This window comes from Gracilinanus agilis, chromosome 2, assembly GCF_016433145.1.
Source record: "Gracilinanus agilis isolate LMUSP501 chromosome 2, AgileGrace, whole genome shotgun sequence".
Taxonomy (NCBI): Eukaryota; Metazoa; Chordata; class Mammalia; order Didelphimorphia; family Didelphidae; genus Gracilinanus; species Gracilinanus agilis.
Window position 1 is genome coordinate 552,628,252 of NC_058131.1, and position 20,040 is coordinate 552,648,291.

The following is a 20,040-nucleotide window of genomic DNA, read 5'->3' on the forward strand; positions in this document are numbered from 1 at the left end:
AATAACTTAAAATGCCCCTCTAAGGAGCACTAGATTGTGAGGACAAGATTAACTCTCCTTTGTCTACTTTTGAACTAATCAACAAAATTGCATGCACCCATACTTAACCCTAAAGTAAGGAAAACTCTTACTACAGGAATTTGCACCTTCAAAAGGAAGACACCCCTACTTAGCCTTAAGTAGGTGGAAGTCTGCAACCCAGTGCTGAGTAATAACTCAGTAACATGCAATCCAAACTGGATGACAACTCAGAAATGTGTGAATCCTAGAAGGAAAGTTAACACCTTTAGAGGTGACAAGTCAATTCTACAGACACTGCCCCTAGGCGGGGCTGGACAATTTGGAAACTTTGATTGGCCCCTGTGAAGAGGGGCAAGAACAGGAAACCACCATAAAAGGCATGAAATACTTGGGCTGAGGCAGTCAGGTGAAGTTGAGTCTAGTGGAGAGTGTCTCTAGGAGATAGTCTTCTAGGGAACTTCACTGGAGACTGCAGCTTGGATAGTGGCATCAACTTGGATTCTGGCTCCTGGACTACTTCATTGGGTGAGTGAAGAGGGCTGACTAGTTTCCTAAGAGACTAGCTTCTGTCTTGGAGGAGGCCTCATAGTTACTCACTCCCGGCCCTCCTGGCTGAGACTAGTATAGGTATTTTCTCTAACTTCTCTCATATTTCCCTACTTTATTGTTTCCACTCTATTTTGTAAATAAACTTCTGACTTGAAATATAACTCTGGCAACCACGTTATTTCACATAATTTAAGTCCAACCACTAAATTTAACCTTTACAAGAGACACACCAAAACTCTACAATGGATCCCTGCCACTACAACTAATGGAATTCTAAAATTACCTAATGATAGGACAAATAGGCTCAGTTTGAAACTAAAGAAAACAGAATCTGGCAAGTCCCAAAGAAGAGAAGTTCCTAAAAGGGATTAATCACTTAGGGTTGATTATTTATAGGTCCCAGGATAGTAGGCAAATCTACCTGTACCGACCTGCAGCCCATATGGATCTCACAATAAGGCAGGCAGTCTACAACTGTTTAAAAGAAGATGGAAAAAATAAACATTTCTCAAAAAAATAGAAACCAGCATTTTAGAGATGCTTTTCCATCCTTATCATACTGGCCACAATATTAATACTCAAAAAGGACTCAGATATATAGTAGGCATCAGAATTTAAACACTTAACTATTCAAGTCTTCTCAAAAGTAACCGGCTTGACTTTTAAAAGAAACCCACCAGAAAAGAATGGTCTATATAATTATACCTAAAACAAAGACCAAAAAATTGCCAAATTTTCTCTAGTGAATCTTGAACCTAGGAAATGGAATAATGAAGGTAATAAGTGGAGAATCTCTCTAGGAGGATCCCCTAAAATTCAAAGAGCTCAATATTAAGTCCCCATGTGTAACACAGATAGCCATCTGATATGAAATGGTTGGCCCATATGTGGCATGAATCAAGATAAATATCTGATCTGGACCACTCTATCTCCAACAGATACTTGGATTTCTACTTTTGTAAAGAGTAAGAGGAAAGCTGCAGCTCTATTAGCAGTCTAGTGAGAGGAGGGACTAGCAGGATTCAGGATCTCTATGCCTGGAATATCTTTCCTTCACTCTACCATCTCCAAGGGGTGTATCGAGCTAGAAATATAGCTATTAGTAATGACACATCAAACATTTGTTTTCTATGGGTACAATGTTCTTTGTTTTTTAAAACTCTTATCTTCTATCTTAAAACTTAATTCTAAGGGAGAAGAAAGGTAAGGAGTAGGCAAATGAGGTTAAATGACTTGCTCTGGGTCACATAGCCAGGAAGCATCTGAGGCCAGATGTGGGGGTCCTCCCGACTCCAGGCCTGGCACTCTATCCACTGTGCTACCTAGCTGCCCATTACAATGCTCCTTAAAAGATTTAGAATAACTGCCATTTCCTTGGTCACTCTAAAAGAGAAGGTAACAGGTAGTTTACTTTCAGTGAGCTTAGCTTTTTTCTACCAGATGCTGGTTATATACACAAAACAATATGGAGCAAAAATACTTATCTCTGCAAACAGGAAACAGAAATAGGAGAAGTTATATAATTTAGGGTAGAAAATAGGATATTCAAGATCAAAGGAGCTCTTCAATTAAAGAATGAAATAAAATCTCAGTTTCACTAAGATAAGAATGTCACCAGGCAAACAGACTTCTAGTTTCTGGCAGTCTAGGTGCCATATTCAAGGATTATGTTGGAGAAGTCAGCTTCCCCACATGTTTATGGTTCCAAAGAGATCTCTTATCCTCCTTTCAAAAGTTGATGCCTTATCTTTCTCATCCATCCCTCTTAAAACTCTGCTTCTCTGCTGGCCAATATGGCAGCAAAGGAAAGTGATAAACATTGGAGGGGATGTAGCAAAATTGAGACACTAACACACTGCTGGTGGAGTTGTGAATTGGTCTAACCATTCTGGAGGGCAATTTGTAACTATGCTATGTGCAAAGGGCTTTAAAGGAATGTCTACCCTTTGACCCAGCCATACCACTGCTGGGTTTGTATCCCAAAGAGATAATAAGGAAAAAAACTTGTATAAAAATATTTATAGCTACACTCTTTGTGGTAGCAAAAATTTGGAAAATGAGGGGGTGTCCATCAATTGGGGAATGGCTGAACAAATTGTGGTATATGTTGGTGATAGAATATTATTGTGCTGAAAGGAATAAAGAACTGGAGGAATTCCGTGTGAACTAGAATGATCTCTAGGAATTGATACAGAGCAAAAGGAGGAGAACCAGGAGAACATTGTACACAGAGACTGATACATTATGGCACAATTGAACTTAATGGACTTTTCTACTAGCAGTAATTTAATGAATGATCCAGGACAATTCAGAGGAACTTGTAAGAGAGAATGCTGTCTACATCCAGAGAAAGAACTATGGAAACAGAAATGCATTAGAAAAAGATGTGACCGATCATGTAATATGATAGGGATATGATTGGGGTTTTGGCATTAAAATATAACTCTATTGCAGATATGAATAACACGGAAATGGGTTTTGAACAATGATACATATATAACCCAGTGGAACTACTTGCTGGATTCAGGATGGGGAAGAAAGAGCAGGGGGAGAGAGGATCATGAATCATGTAACCATAGAAAAATATTCTAAATAAAAAAAGGAAAAAAAACTCTGCTTCTCTCTCCCCTCAGACTCTCCACATTCATGTATCATCATGAGTATAGAGGTTTCAGCCAATCAAAAGTCATATGTCTCTCCATAGATAAAGCCTGCAGTGTCACAGGGCTATCCTTCAAGGCACCAGTCCAAGCCACCTGGTGGCAAATACATGACATGTATTTCCGTATTTCTAATACTTTTTTATCTCTAGGTCCAGTGTGCTAATAATTTGAGGAAGAAAATGGTTAGATGAATATGGCCTTTCCAGGAGCCATCATCAGGAGTCTTGAAAAGCGTACACCTGCACCAGATGAAGCTGCACAAGGGGGAAGTAAAAAGAATTATGGGTATACAGAATTAAGGTTCCCCTTTTCAATTCATTGCATTGCCATTGAGAAACTTCTTGGTTGCCAAGCAAGAGATGGGGAGCAGAAAGCCAATGCAATTAGACTGAGACTTTCTGCTTGCCACATGAGTGGCAGTTGACTTTGGGATTGGGGACTATTGGGCAGCTTTCTCTTCAGTGACTGGGACCAATGGAAGAGGAACCAAACACCTGCCTGATGCTCCCCAATCCAGAGATCTAGACAGCAAAGTTCAGTGCATCGGAAGTGCATTCTGGGCAACAGACCCTGGTAACTATTGAAAATCCTATCATCTGGTGAGATGGAAGGGGAGATAAGATAGCTATCTTCCACCAAAACTCCCACTGATTTCCTTTGATACCATCTGAAACCTGGTAGTAAGGTCTCAGACAAACATCCCTCTCTACTTATTCCCTTTTCATAACCAGCAAGTGTCAGAAGAGTTTTGGGAGAAGGCTAAAAGCAAAGGGATAAGCACAAGAGTTAAGTGTAGGAGGAGCACTTAAATTTTTTTCCTTTTATTTCCTCCATGTCTAGTAAATTATATGGCCACAGTATGCTAAATGCCTTCATCCTACAAATTTGGGAGATAATTAGACTCAAAGAGGGAGTTGATTCTAGAAGGAGAGCAAAGTCTTTCCTACTTTGAATATTTCTGAATAATATTCCATATTATCCCCTAGCTAAATGTAGAACCCATACAGTGCTGCTACTTGAAGTCATATGACTAGATGGAAGTTGGGAGAAAGGAGAATAGTTAAGGTATCTGCAGGCTAAATATCTTCTGGTGACCAGTGGGGATCCTGATAACTTTTGGGACACTTTATCCCCATGCACAAAAGAGGAATTTAGGTAGTCAATAGACTAATGATTTAGAGCCATGTTGGTGAACCTATGGCACAGATATGGGAGGGGGGACTGCTCCCTTTCCCCTCTCCATGTGAGCCTGAAGACATTTCTCACATGACCTGCTCCTCTGCCCAGCAGCACTTCCTCCCTCCTCTATCTGGGGGAAGCAGGGTAGGGTTCACATGCAGTGAGAGGGTTGCAGTTTGGGCACTTGGTCTCTAAAAGGTTCACCATCACTGACTTAAGGAAAAGTGGTCTCTGGTGGACAATTCAGATATTCAACTCTTTCACTGCACAATTAATAAAGTAATGCACTACCTTTCTGTAGTTTTAAAAAGGATAGCCCATGACCACATTGGATTGATTATATTGCAATGCCACTCCTTCAGTGCCCCAAGATCATACCTCTTGTAGTAAGTACCTCTTTCAAGAAGTGGATGGAGGAACCCAAAAAGAAAACATTATTCTGAATCTTATTCTTATTAGTAGGGAAGAATTGATTGCTCTAGTAAAAATGACAAGAACACTTAAGGGAAGTAACCACTCCATCTTACAGTTTGCAAAATAAGATGAAAGAAAAGCTGGAAGTTGTCTGATACACATAATTGATTTTTTTGAAAGCAATTTCAAAAGGATCAGAGGAAGGATAGTTAGGATTCTATGGTCCATGGAAAGGAACTATCCCATGAAAATTTGATGGTGAAAGTCAGCCCAAAGGGATATGGATATCAAGGAGGAAATTCCAAAGGTACAAAGAAAAACAATTCCAATAAGGAGGATATCTAAAATAGATATAAATACACAGGAAACTAATCAACAAACTTAGATTTTTAAAAGATACATGAAGACAAAAGAAAGGGAAGGTATTGGAAAATAAACTGGAAAATAAATACAAAGTCATAGCAAAGTCCTATAATAGTGTTCATGGGAATAAAGTTCATATTGAGCTGGAACTGACAAAGAAAACATACAAAAAAGGGTCTTTTAGGGGCAGCTGGGTAGCTCAGTGGAGTGAGAGTCAGGCCTAGAGACAGGAGGTCCTAGGTTCAAACCCGGCCTCAGCCACTTCCCAGCTGTGTGACCCTGGGCAAGTCACTTGACCCCCATTGCCCACCCTTACCACTCTTCCACCTATGAGACAAATACACCAAAGTACAAGGGTTTAAAAAAAAAAAAGAGTCTTTTAAAAATTGTTATACTGTGGGAAAAAGAAAAGTCAAGGGAGGAATAAGATTGCAGCCCAAAATGAATAGGACATTTAGTGAGAAAGGATAATGGAGAAAAGGAAAAGTTGGTTAATTCTCCTTTTGCTTCCATTTCCTCTACCAGGGATGATAATCCTTGAACTGGAAAGAGCAGATAGATATGGCTAACAAAAATATGATAGTAAAGAACAATGAAGAAACAATAAAAGAGCAACTCATTGACCATGATAAGTTCAAATCACCTGGCCCAAACTAACAAAACCTCAGGCACCAAAAGATGCAGAAGATAAGATTACTGAACCAATGTCAGTGATCTTTGAAAGATGATGGTGAATGAGAGATACAGAGCACAATGAAAGAAGGGCAAATGTACAGATTTTCAAAAGAAGGCAAAGCAGTGTCTATAAAATATAAGCCAGAGAGCTCAACTTTGATTTTTAGAATAATTTTAGAGCACATTATTGAGAAATAATTAGTGAATACCTTAAAAAGAAATGGTAATCTTATAGAACCAGCATGGCTTCAACAAGAACAAGTTATTTTAGGATAACTTTATTTTGGCAGCTACTCAGCTGGTTAATTAGGGGAATGCTATAGATAAACTTAAATACTCACATGTATCTCCCAATCTCATTGATATGGATGTCCACATGAGCAATGAAAATTAAGACCCAAGTTCAAATCCAGCCTCTGACACTTTACTAGTTGTGTGATCCTAGCAAGCACTTCACCCCGTTTGCCTCAGTTCCTCATATGTAAAAAGAGGTGGAGAAGGAAATGGCACACCATTCCATTATCTTTCCCATGAAAACTCTAAAAGGTAATAGGTATCTAAGGTCAGATTTGAACTTTAGGCTTAGTGATCTATCCATTGAGTTACAAGCTGCCTCTGGATAAATAGTAGTACAAATTAGATGGATTTGGTACTTATTGGAAGGACCATTTTCAGTAAAATGCTTTGAAGATCTGTGCTTTGTCTGGCACTGTTTACTCTTTTCATCAACGACTTGGCTAAAGGTATAAATGGCATGCTTATTATATAAGGATAGGGCTCATTGAGTAAATCCATCAAATCACCCCCACCTCACTTAAAGTAAGTAATAATAAGCCAAGATACTTAAGTGAAGTGAGAACAAATCTCACTCAAAATACTTTAATTGCCAAATGTCCTTAGATTAAGTAGAATGACCTGTTGAAAAGATTTTTTTTTCATATTGGTTGAGGAAGTTTAGCCATGCCTGTGAGTCATCTATAAAACAGAAGAACCAGAACCTGGTTCAGAACCAAGGTTTTCCCAGTATCTAGTAGAGACAAAATGCCAATGAGCAACAAATAAGGAGAGAGCATGCCAACTAACTCTGCCCTTATAAGGAATTAATGGGAGGAAAAGAGCACTTTTGCCTTGACTTAATCTCCTCACCTCTACCACTGGGGAACTGACCAGTAGTGGATTTCATGAATTTTGGAGATCTGAAGGCTTTCCCATCTTCCCATCAGTTTTTCAGAAGCATCTTTGGAAGACATGACAGTCATATAAGTTGTAAGAGACAAGGAACAACTAGACACAGATTCACAGCTCTACAAAGAGCCTAGCAAAGAAGTTACATCATGCTTAAGGGGAACTTCTTGATCATACCACAAAGGGGAAAAAAGAACTTCTAGCACCTAGGAAGGATTCACCACATAGGCCTTCTAAGCCTGAACCCTCTTTCCTTGGACTCTCTAGGTATTGGGAGGGGAATGTATCAGGTATAATTTAGACTGCTGAGGTCCTTTCCAACTATAAAATGTGATTCTTTTGTAATGGTGGCAAAGAGATGGACCCAACCTGATCTTTAGAACTCTGGGCCACTCCTGTTGGGACATGTATGTTCGAAAGGTTTGGTGCCTTGGCATAACACAGCAAATCCTGAGCAAACCCATGATATTCCCATAAGTTTTTTGGTGGGGAGAGGCTGCATTTTTAAACATTTCTATTGATATCTTCTTTTTTATATAACAAAAATTTCTTTTAATATTCTTCTTTCTCTTACCTGAGAGCCATCCCATATAACAAGCAGTATTTTAAAAGACATATATATGTGAACATATATATATATAATATATACAATATATGTATACACATACACAAAAAGAAGTAGAAAAAATCAGTATGAGTAACCAATGTATCAAAAAAGTCTAAAGATAGATGCAGTGTATATTTGTGTACCTCACACCTCCACAAAAGAGCAAGTAGAAACCTCTCCTCATATGTCTCCTTTTGAAACATACTTTTTTAAAAAATTATTTTGCATGTTCACTTCTGATCTTTTTTAGGGAGTTTATATTGTTGTAGTCACTATATACATTGTTTTCTTGGCTCTTCTCTTTGTATCAATTCATATATGTCTTTCCATGATTCTCTGTATTTATCACATTCATTATTTCTTGCAGCACAGTCATATTCTATCAACAATAATAGCTAGAGGGACAGCTAAGTGGCTCAATGGATAGAAAGTCATGTCTGGATATAGGAGGTCCTAGGTTCAAACCTAGCATCAGTCACTTCCTAGCTGTGTGCCCTGGGCAAATCATTTAAATCCAATTGCCTAGCCCTTATCGATACTTAAAATAATAGTAGCTAGAATGCAAGGATCCAAGACAACTCCAAAGGACTCATGATGCTTCCAGAGAAAGAACTGAGGGATTCTGAAAGCAGATCAAAGTATACTATTTTTCACTTTATTTCTTTCATAAGTATTTTCTTGTATGTGTAATATATCTTCTTTTACAACATAAAATATGGAAATATGTATTGCACGATAGCATATGTATAACCCATATGGTATTGCTAGCCACTTCAGAAGAGAAAGGGGAAGGAGAGAGGGAAAGAATTTGGATCACAAAATGTCAGAAAATGAATGTTAAAAATTGTTTCTGCATGCAACAAGAAAAAATATAATAAAGTCTTTGGGGGAAATAGCTAGCATTTATATAATGCCTACTAAGTGACAGACATTGTGCTAAGTGATTTATAAATATTATCTCACTTAATCTACTTGTTTGTAATCCATTTGCTATAACCAAAATAATTTGTTTATAATGGAATACCACAATTTTTTTTATTGATGGGCATCTGCTATGATTCCAATTCTTTGCTATCACAAAAGAATATTGCTATTAATATTTTAGTGTATGTGGGGATTTTCTTCTGATCAATGGTATCCTTGGAGTATATGATTAATAATAGAATATCTGGGCCAAAGGTTATGGACAGTTTAGTCATTTTATTTGCATAATTTCAAATTGCTTTTCAAAATAGTACTGATTTGCATGTCCACCCACAATGCACTAATCTGCCTATATTCCCACAGCCCATTATCTTTGCCAATTTTGGAGATGCAAGGTGAAATCTCAGGGTTGTTTTGTTGTGCAATTCTTTTACTATTAGTGATTTGGAACATTCTTTCACATGATTGTTAATAGTTTGAAATTTTTCTTTTCAGATCTGTTTGCTCATATTCTTTGACCACTTATGTATTAGGGAATGGTTTTTGGAATACCTTATGTATCTGTTGATTATTTTTATATGTTGGATATTAAACTCTTATCAGAGAAGTCTGACACAAAGATTTTTTTCCTCCATTACACAAAGTTTTTTTTTCCTCCATTCAACTCCTTATCTTCTTACCCAGTGGGTATTAATTTTGTTTATATGGAGACTTTCCACTTTCATGTAATCAAAGTTTTCTGTTTTTTCTTTTGTAATTGTTACTATCACAATCATAAATCTCTGGAGCTTCCCATGAGGAATAAGATAAGGGATGCCCAAAATGAAATGACAACTTCACACACAACTAGAATAGCTGGTCATTCACACAATCTCCAATTAGTATCTTAAGACCTTGCCTGCCTCTTTTGCTTTGGGTTTCTTTCCCTGAACAAAATGAAAAATGATTCTGAGAGAAGTTTCTAGCCTTGGAGGCAAACTTATGAGAGTTCAGGAGCTCCATGATCCCTTAGCAGTAGGTAAAGGATTAATAAATAAACAAGTAAATTCATACACATAAAGTAAAAGGATCAAGAATCACACAAATTTCTTTAATTGTGAAGACATAAATATTGATTAAGCAAGCAATTTGTTTGAAATATCTTTAGAAAGAAAACCAGAAGTGAAGAGCTTATTATTTGCTTCTCAAACACCCTAGGCAACAGAAATGCTGGAAGGATAAATAAATGCACCAACACCAACACAGTGCTCATAGAGCCTCTTTCTAAATTTTTTTCTTTCTAACAAAGAGACAAGAGATGAAGGAAGAAGTCAAGGAGAAGTAACAGTGAAAAGACAGGCTTAGGGTGTTATGGAGAGAAGCTGGTTACCCCCTACCTACAAGTAGAACAATATTTTTAGTAGAACTACCTTACAAAATGGGAAGGTACATGAAACAAGGAGTAGAAGGGGGAACAAGAGGATAGAAGGGTATGTGTGGTGTGCCTGGGTCAAATTAAGGGATAGCAATAAGGGAGAGGTGACTTCTTTGGTCTCAGAAAAATAAGCATTGGTGGGGACTGGATGAAGTAAAAGGGAAAAGGATTAAAAATGGAGGGAAAGAAGCTCAAAGGGCCATTAAACTATGCATACCCTTTGATACAGCAATACCACTACTGGGTCTATATCCCAAAGACATCAGAGATAAGTAGAAAGTAGCTAACTGTACAAAAATATTTTCAGCAGTTCTTTTTGTAGTGGAAAAGAATTAGAAACTGAGGGGAATGGCTTAACAAGCTGTGGTATATGCTTGTAATGGAATACCATTGTATCATAAGAAATGATGAACAGGATGAGTTTTAAAAAGAAACCTGGAAAGACTTATATGAACTGATGCAAAGTGAAGTAAGTGGAACCAGGAGAACAATGTATATGGTAACAGAAATATTATACAATGGTCAGCTCTGAAGGACTAAACTGTTATAAGCAAAACACGCTCCCAAGATATCCACAAAGGATTCATGATGAAAAATTCCATCCATAGTCAAAGAAGGAACTGTTGGAGTCTGACTGAAGATGAAAGCATGCCATCTTTCACTTTATTTCCTTCATGAGTGTTTTATTGTATATGATAAATGTCTTCTGTCACAGCATGAGCTGACTTCAGGGCCTGAAGTCTCAGGATCTGAAAAGGCAAAGGTCTATTGACCCTTGATGTCAGGTTAGGTCCAGGGTCTGACTAAGGCCTGAGATCCCTCAGCTTCCACATTTCCCACCATCACAATAGCTAATTCCCTCAGTTTCTACAAGTTGCTGATTGAGACAATAATCCTTTCCCAGGCACCGTTTCCCAGGCTTCTTTCCCAGATAGATAACATGTTTTATCAGCACCTGATTCTCCTCTTTCTCAGTTCCTGTTATGTCCTTGGATACCCCCACCATCAGTTCTTCGCTCAAGGCTCTCCCTCTCAAGGCTGCCTTGTTTTGAGAAAATTTGCTTGACTTTACATGAGAAAAATTCCTTGTGGATTCTGCCTTTAAAAGCTCCTGTATTCATTCAATAAAATTGCACTTGATTGCCATCAGCAATTGAGGCCTGGCACTTGGTTGCCATCAGCAACCAAGGCCTTTCCAACCTCAAACTTTGACTTGACTCTTTTTTTCACCAACCCTTACCTGAGGATTCTTGGCTCCCATTCAGCCCCCTTCTTCAGGGCTTTAACAATGAGGAAATATGGAAAATGTACTGCATGAATGCAATGGTATAACCTATATCAGACTATTTACCACCTTTGGGGAAGTGGGGAAGGGAGAGAAGGAGAAAATTTGAATCCTAAAATGTCAGAAAACAATTGTCAAAAATTCTTTCTAAAAGTGACTGGAAAAAATCAATCAATTAATTATTTTTTAATAGAGGGAGAGGAAAGAAACCTTGCTTTGATGGTGAGAAATGGTAGAAATGGTCTGTGAAGGGAGATGAGGACCCTTTGCTAGGTGTGGTACTTGACATGACTACCTATCCTACCTCACAGAAGGGAGAACCAGAATTTCTGGGAGCATGTGGCACTTGGAGGAATGGGAGGGCATGGAACCAAGCAGGAGATTTTGAGGAAAATGGAGGGGGGAGTAACCAGGGAGAGGATATAGATTAGTAGTGGATTACATAATCAAGATCACAGAGGGGACCTACCACGAGGCAGTATCCTCTTTGACACCTAGGAGATTTAGTATTGTCCTGGGAATGAATCACAATGGAAAAAAGGAATCCATGGGGCAAGCTCTTCAAAGCAGTGGCAGAAACTGCCAAGAGGGAAAAGCCCAGAATGGATACCTTGGAAGTTTTGATAGCATGAGACTAGATAAATATAGGGGTCATGAACCAAAGAATGGGGATCTAGAGTAGACAGAGAATATGGGTAATGAAGAGAATCATAGACATCCTCTCTGGAAAGAGGCACAAAAAATTTAAATTAAAAAAAATTAACAAGACTATTCAATAGGGAGGAGAAGAGGGAGGAATCTACTTGATTAAATGAAAAGAAAAAAGGCAGAGGAAGAGTTATGTAATCAGATAAAAGCAGAAAAGAAAAAGAGAAAAAGGAACTAATGAGCAAAACCCCAAAGGGAAATGAGTAATAAAGAAGAGGGGAAAATCAAGAGTGAAGGGAAGAAAGTTAGTGAGAATAGACACCTTGAAACAGATCAAGTTAAAGTAACTGAAAGAACATAGTATTATGTTTGTGGCAGAAGAGGATAAAAATTATAACTTGATTTTAAAACCTCAATATTAAGGGTAAATGGAGGAAAACATAAACTTAATTCTCATAAATTTAAATGTGAATGAATTAAATAATCTAATAAAATGAAAAAAAATGAGGGAGTGTACATTGATTGAGGAATGGTTGAACAAATTGAGGTATCTGATGGTGATGGAATACTATTGTGCTGAAAGGAATGATGAACTGGAGGAATTCCATGTGAACTGGAAAGACCTCCAGGAATTGATGCAGAGTCAAAGGAGCAGAACCAGAACATTGTACACAGAAACTGATATATTGTGGCACAATCAAATGTAATGGAATTCTCTACTAGCAGCAATGCAATGATCCAGGACAATCCAGAGGAACTTAAGAGAAAGAATGCTATCCACACCCAGAGAAAAAACTGTGGGAGTAGAAGTGCAGAAGAAAAACATGCTCGATCACATGGTTCGATGGATATATGATTGGGGATTTTGACTTTAAATGATCATTCTATCACAAATATTAATAATATGGAAATAGGTTTTGAACAATGATACATGTATAACCCAGTGGAATTGCTCATCAACTCAGGGAGAGGAGAGGGAAGGGGAGAGGGAAAGAACATGAATCGTGTAACCATGGGAAAATATTCTTAATTAATTAATTAATTGAAGTGAAAAAAAAAAAAAGAGCAAGAGAATCACTAAGAACATAAACCCCTACAAGTTATTGCTTATAAGATAAACACATTTAAAAAACAGATATATACAACATAAAACTGAAGAGATGGAAAAAAATTTTACTAGGTATCAAATGACTCAAAAAAAAGCAGTTGCAATCATGAAACCTGACAAAGCAAGAACAAGCATTCAGAAAATAAAAAGGGATAAACAAGGAAACTACATTATGCTAAAAGGAGCCATAGACAACAAATCATTATCAGTAAGAAACTTACATGTTTCAAATGCCTTAGCATCCAAATTCAAAAAGGAAATATTACCTGAGCTATATGCAAATTTATAAAGTAACAATAATGAAACTAGATTTTTATCCTTCTCTCAATTTTAGATAATTCTAAAAGATTAAACAAAGGGGAAAATATGACACTGAACAAATCGGTAAAGAAACTAGAGTTAAAAGACTTACGGCATCTTCTAAATGGGACTTCAAAGGAATATATATTTCCCAGACTCACATGGAACTTCTACAACAATTTTAAAAAGACAGAAAGTTAATATATCCTTAACAGACAATAATGTAATAAAAGTAATCACTAGTTTGGGAACAACAAATAAAAGATACAGACCTAAATGTAGGTTTAACAATAAAATGCTAAATAATAAGTGGGCCAAAGAACAAATTATAGAAACATTTAATATAAAAGAAAATTATAATGAAGAAATAACACACTAAATTTTCTGAGATACAGCCAAAGCAGTCCTCCAGTAAAAAATTATATCTCCATAAGCATATATAAGTAAAATGGAAAAAGAGGATTATGAACTAAATATGCATTTTAAAAGTTATAAAACTAACAAATAAGCAAACCTAAAAAAAAGCACAAAAGAAGAGATTATACAGGAGAAGATAATTAGAGAAGAAATAGATAAATTAGAAACAAAAAAATAAACTTAAAAACTGGCTCTTCAAAAAGACTAAAAATTAATAAACCCTTAGCTAATCTGCTAAAAAAAGAAGAAAATCAAATCAATAAAATAGCAAGTGAGGAAGGTGAAATCACAACAAACCCAAAAGAAATAAAAAGAATAATCAGAAAATATTATGTAGTTATATGCTAACAAAATTGAGAACACAAAAAAATAAGTATTTCCAAAAATATAAAACACCCCCTAAAAATATATATGTATATAAAACACCCAAACTATCAAAAGACTAGATAGTGATCCTAATCCAATCACAGAAAAGTATTTCTGGTTATAAAGAAGCTACTAAAGAAAAAAGACTCCTCGTTCTGATGGATTCCCAGAATTCTATCAAACTTTTAATGAACAATTTGTACCCATACTTCATAAATTATTCTCAAACACTGAGAAAGAAAATACCCTTTAAGAATGCTTTTATGAGATATATATAGTTGTAATATCCAAACTAGATAAAAAAAGAAAGACATTTATGAGCCAAATCATTGACTCAAAAACTTTAAACAAAATCCTGTCAAAAAGACTGTAGTAATTTATCCAAAAAATTATTCATTATGACCCAGTGAGATTTATACCAGGGATGCAAAGATGATCTTATATTAGGAAGACAATCAATGTAATTAATCATATTAAAAATCAAACCATCACAAGATCATTTCAACAGATGCAGATAAAGTCCTTGACAAAGTACAGCATTCTTTTATGATAAAAACTCTACAAAGTAGAGTATGCCTACATAGAAAGACCTTTTTAAAATAGCATTAAAAAGGAATATTAGGGGGCTCAGTAGATAGAAAGCCAGGGCTAAAGGGAGGAGATCCTGGGTTTAAATCTGACCTCAGGCACATCCTAACTGTGTGACTCTAGACATGTCACTTAACCCCAATTGCCTAGCCCTAACTGCTCTTCTGCCTTGGAACCAATACTTAGTATAGATTCCAAGACAGAAGGTAAGGGTTTAAAAATAAAATTTAAAAAATAACATTAAAACCATCATCTATCTAAATCAAAAAGCAACTATCATATGCAATAGAGATACACTAGAACCTTTTTAAAAAATACAGGACTGAAGCAAAAATGTCCATTCTCCCCACTTTTATTTAACATGGGGAAGCTGGGTAGCTCAGTGGATTGAGAGCCAGGCCTAGAGACAGGAGGTCCTAGGTTCAAATCTGGCCTCAGACACTTCCCAGCTGTGTGACCCTGGGCAAGTCACTTGACCCCCATTGCCTAGCCCTTACCACTCTTAAGAAGGTAAGGGTTTAAAAAAAATTTTTTTTAAACATAGTTTTAGAAATGTTAGCAACATCAATAAGAAATTAAAGGCATAAAGATGTATAAAGAGCAAATAAAAATATCCCTATTGCTGGTGATATGATGATATACTTAGAAAACCCTAGGGAATCAGCAAAGATACTGAGACAATAACTTCAATTATTATAAAATAAGTCCTCAAAAATTAGAAGCAACTGAACTAAGTCATCCATGATTTAATAAAACAGAAAATATAAATTACCTAAGAAAACTCCTTATTTGATTAAAACTGCTGGAAAAACTAGAAAGCAATTAGATAGAAAGTAGGCTTACACCAATACCTTCTCCCATATTCCACATTCTGAATGGATACGTGACCTTAATAGTAAAGATTTTAAAAATTAGAAGAAAAGCATATGCTTCCTATATATGTATGTGTGTGTACATGTGTGTATGTGTGTATATGCCATTCCCCAACTGATCAGAGGATATGAAGAAACAGCTCTCAAAAGAATCATAAAGTATTCACGACCACATGAAAGAATTCTCCAAATCACTAATAATAAGAGAAACATAAATCAAAATAAAACTGAATTTCACCTCAAATCCTGAAAATTGGTAAAAAAAAAATAACCCCTAAAATAGCAATACTCAATGTTGGAAGGGGTGTGGGATTATAGGTAAGCTACTACATTGTTAGTGGAGTGGTAAAATGGTACAACCATTTTGGAAAGCAATTTGTAATTATATAAATAAAGTTACTAAAATATTCATACCCTTTGAAAAATCAGAGACTCCATTACTGGGCTTATAACACAAGGAAACCATTAATTTTTAAAAGTTCCTATATACATTAAAAGATTTATGTCAGCACTTTTTGTGTATCAAAGAATTGGAAACAAAATAGATGACCAACAATTAGGATATGGCTAAAAAAACTGTAGTACACAAATGTAATGGACTGTTATTGTGCTATAAGAAATGATGTGTGAAAAAAAGAATAAAAAAAAGGAATGTCTGACTAATACAGAGAAACATGGAAAGAGCTATACAAACTAATATAGATTAAAATAAGCAGAACCAAGAAAACATTATATACAATAACTACAACAATATAACTAGAAAGAACAACTACCCATGCACAAATCAAAAGCAAATGAACAAAATTATACATATCAAGCCAGACTCAAATTATGAAATATGAATGGATCATCCCCTTTGTGGAGGTGATAGACCTACAAGTGCTATATTCTGCATGTTTTCTGAGTTTTTCAGTGTATCCATAAGTTGTGCTAATTTTTTTCCTCTTTAAAATTACTATTTGTTTTACAGCATAGGAGAGGAAGTGGAGAGATACGGGAGAAGAAGGGATAGAGATATTCGGGATAACTATGATATAAGAAACAGAAGACATCAATAAAAATAAAATGGTCAGGCTCCCCAAGAGAAGCTTAAAAATAAATTGTCTTCCCAAACTGTGGCACTTAGGTTGAACTTGAGGAAAATCACTTCATCTCTCTGCATCTCAGCTACCTCTTCCATAAAAGTAAAGAAGATGGATTATTGAGGGGTAAGGGAAAAGGGAGTTTCAGCAAACTATAGCTCAAGAGCCAAATTTGGTTCACTGCCTGTTTTTACATGGCCCAGTGAACTAAAGATAGAAAGTTTGCAGGCCATACCATGTAGTTGCTAGTGTTCTCATTTCCCTAACTACCCTGTATTCATTTTATATATATATTATGTTATAATATATATGTTGCAGCCATTGGAATGTAAGCCCTTTGTGGTATGTTTTACTTTTATCTTTGTATCCTCCTTGCTTAGCATAATGCTTGGCACATAGTATGCGATTAATAAATGCCTATTAGTTGACTGATTAATTTAGACCAAGGATTCCTTCCTTTTTTTGTGCCCAAAACTAAACACAGTACCTGATACATAATGGGTGCTTAATAAATGTTTATAGATTCTTTGATTGATTATAGACTCCCTTGGCAATGTAGTGAATTTAATGTTTATGGGTCAAAGTTAGGTCCAAAATAGTTCTTCCTTTTCTGGTTTCCTCAAACTTCTGAAGCTCCTATATAATCAGTAGCATGCCTGCAATATTTAGAGTTTTCTGTTTAAGGATCCATTATGAGTGCCAGCCTAAATGATTTTTATCCACAGTCTCACAGACAGATCTTCCCTCCTGTAATATGCCTGAGACTACTTGTTCTTTGTCCCTAAGTGAAAGCATTACTGCCTGAATTGAAAACACACCAATTACTCACCCTTAGTCACACACTTTTTACAGAAAATATGGCCACAACTGGTCACAAAGAAATGGGTGCCATCTTTTCGGAAGCATTGATTACAGTGGAACCAATCCATCCTGGAACACAAGTACAGAAAATACATTAAAATTTATAAGTCCAATTGTGAAGAACATTGTGCTAAAGAAAATATAATTTTTTAGAAAACACATTGTCCCTTAAGGAATTTATCATTTAAAAGAGTGATAAAATACCAATATGTATAATATCACACATTAGAAAATTATAAAAGAAAGCGCAATGTGAGGTTTTAGAGAGAAACTCAGAAAAAATGAGAGAAAGCTTCCTAGAATGGGTGGCATTAGAGCTGAGATTTACATGATGGGTAAGACTCAACAGGGACAGCTAGGTGAGGTAGTCACTGTACCACCTAGGTACCCCTATTGACTCCAGTGCCAGTACTGGAGAAAAGAAGGCCCATCTCCTGAGTTCAAATCTTGCCTCAGACACTTATTAGCTGTGTGATCCTGGGCAAGTCACTTAACCCCATTTGTCTCGGTTTCCTCATCTGTAAAATGAGCTGGAAAAAGAAATAACAAACCACTCTAGTACCTTTGCCAAGAAAGTCATGAAGGGGTTATGAAGAGTCAGACAAGACTGAAGTAATCAAACAACAAAGAATCAAGCAGATAAAAAGAGGGCTTCTAGAAATAGGGAACAGCCTTAGTTTGAAGGCATGATACCTCAACTTGTTTAGGGAGAAGAGAGTTGTGCAGTTTAGTTGGGATATAGATTGTATAGGGTAAAGATGAGGTTGCAAAGGCAGAGAAGTTATGAGTTTTGGACAATATTTAAAAAGCAGAGAAAAATGTGAGAGCATCCAAAGAGGTAGGGTCTGATCTATACAGAAAAAGTGGTCATTAGGGTTGATCCAAATAACTAACAATCTTTACTCAGTTCCTAGCACATTGGAAATGTGAGCATGTCATTGGTGATAATCAGTTGAGTATTTCATTCACAACTAGTTGTTGGCAGTAGGAACTGGCCAGCATACCCTGAACAAAGAGTACTAAAATATTTAATATATTTTGTATGGATTTTACGTAGCACTATAGCTAAGTATAGATAATCAGATTTGGGATTTAAAGACTTTATGTAAAGTCTCAGGTGTACCACCCTGAATTCTATTTTAGCTCTGCTGTGAGACATTGGGCGAGTCATGTTTAAAAAAGAAAAAAATTGATTTATGTAGCACTTTCCTGTAATCCCAGGAATTTCTCTGGACTTGTTTCCCTATCTGTAGAATGGGCAACTTGGTCTAAATTATCTGGAAAGGTGTCTTTTGTCTCTCATGCCTAGGTTGGTTGGTTGTGTAATCCTTTTTAGGAAATAGGTAACAAAACAGAATAGAATGGGTCTTTCCTCCACCTCAGTCCCATACGAAATTGACAGAACTTAATTTCTCTTAAAAATTAAATTATAAGAAGCTACCAGAAAATAAACAAAATTGGAACTTTTTTTTGGTAAGATGGTTTGTTAGTGAAAACAAACTTCCTAAAACAGAGAGGTTAGTTCTGATGTGGGGACAGCTGCCTTAAAGTTCCCAGAAGTACAAAACCACCCGGGTTACTAGTTTTCAGGCTCCAGGTGGGCCCATATGCAGCTTCTGTGAATAACATGAGGCTTTAGGAGCATAAAAAAATTTTTTTAAATAAAAGATGACAGTTTTCTAAATCAGGGCGTCTCTGGCAGCGTCAGGGTCAGCTACAGTAGGAGATTTGGGGAGATTACCCTTTTCCCCCTCCCACCTGGAAGATCTGGCTTGTGAGACGATGAAGGCAGCCCTTAAACCCCGATAGGTCTGGAAACCTGCCAGACGCCCGAAAAAGCGGGGAAAAGCCGGGTGGCAGGGCCTGAGGTGGGGAAGTCTGTCCGGTCTTCGAAGGAATCTTGACGGCAGAGAAGAGGAAGTGAGAAGGAAAGACCCAGTGCGCATGTGAATGGAGAGTGGGCAGGGAGCCCCGTGGCTCCGCCCACTCGCCCTCCCCTCGAATGAACTCCCTGCTGTCAGCCCCCACCTTCCCTCGTATTTACAACCTCCCTCTCCTGTTGTCAATGACTTCCGCCCAGGGCTCCCGAGGGCTGGCGCTTCTCCTCTGAGCTCAGCCCCTGGGATTCCCGGGGAGAGGATTCCTCCCCCCCCCCCATTGTCAAATTTTCCTATGAGCGTTTACCTGGAAAATCCACAATCTGATACAAATCAGAACTTGATTGATTGTTTTTTTCGTTGTCTCGACTTAAGAAAGTGATGGAGAAAAAAATAGAAATAATGTAGATTAAATTTTAAAGTGTGGCCTGTATTTTGGAGAGCCAGCACACCTATTATAGGGCGACTCAGTGTAATAGCTGGAAGAGACTTTGGAAATCATCCAGCCCTTATTTTAGAGATGTAAGAACCTTGTCTGGGCTGTGGCTCGGCAAGCTGACTCCCACTCTAGCTCACCATGCTGTTGGCTAATTACCCCACTTTCCATCTCATTCCAGCTATAAGTAGAGTAGAATGCTACCC

The 20,040-nt window shown here is 37.0% G+C and overlaps 1 protein-coding gene across 2 annotated transcripts in view; it reads right to left on the bottom strand.

Annotated features, from left to right (window-relative positions):
* RNF212B (ring finger protein 212B) overlaps positions 1-19,339 on the bottom strand; it is a 79,318-nt gene extending 59,979 nt beyond the window's left edge. Inside the window, exons 1-2 of one of the 2 annotated variants that reach the window (XM_044665249.1) lie at positions 19,280-19,339; positions 17,490-17,590 (exon numbers count right to left, since the gene is read on the bottom strand). In XM_044665249.1, coding sequence (XP_044521184.1) covers positions 17,490-17,589 — 100 coding nt within the window. In that variant the 5' untranslated portion in view covers position 17,590; positions 19,280-19,339. Of the gene's footprint in view, positions 1-13,447; positions 13,506-17,489; positions 17,591-19,279 lie in introns of those variants that run through there. The other variant, XM_044665250.1, reaches the window with a different exon arrangement.
* Between the last annotated feature and the right edge of the window lie 701 nt (positions 19,340-20,040).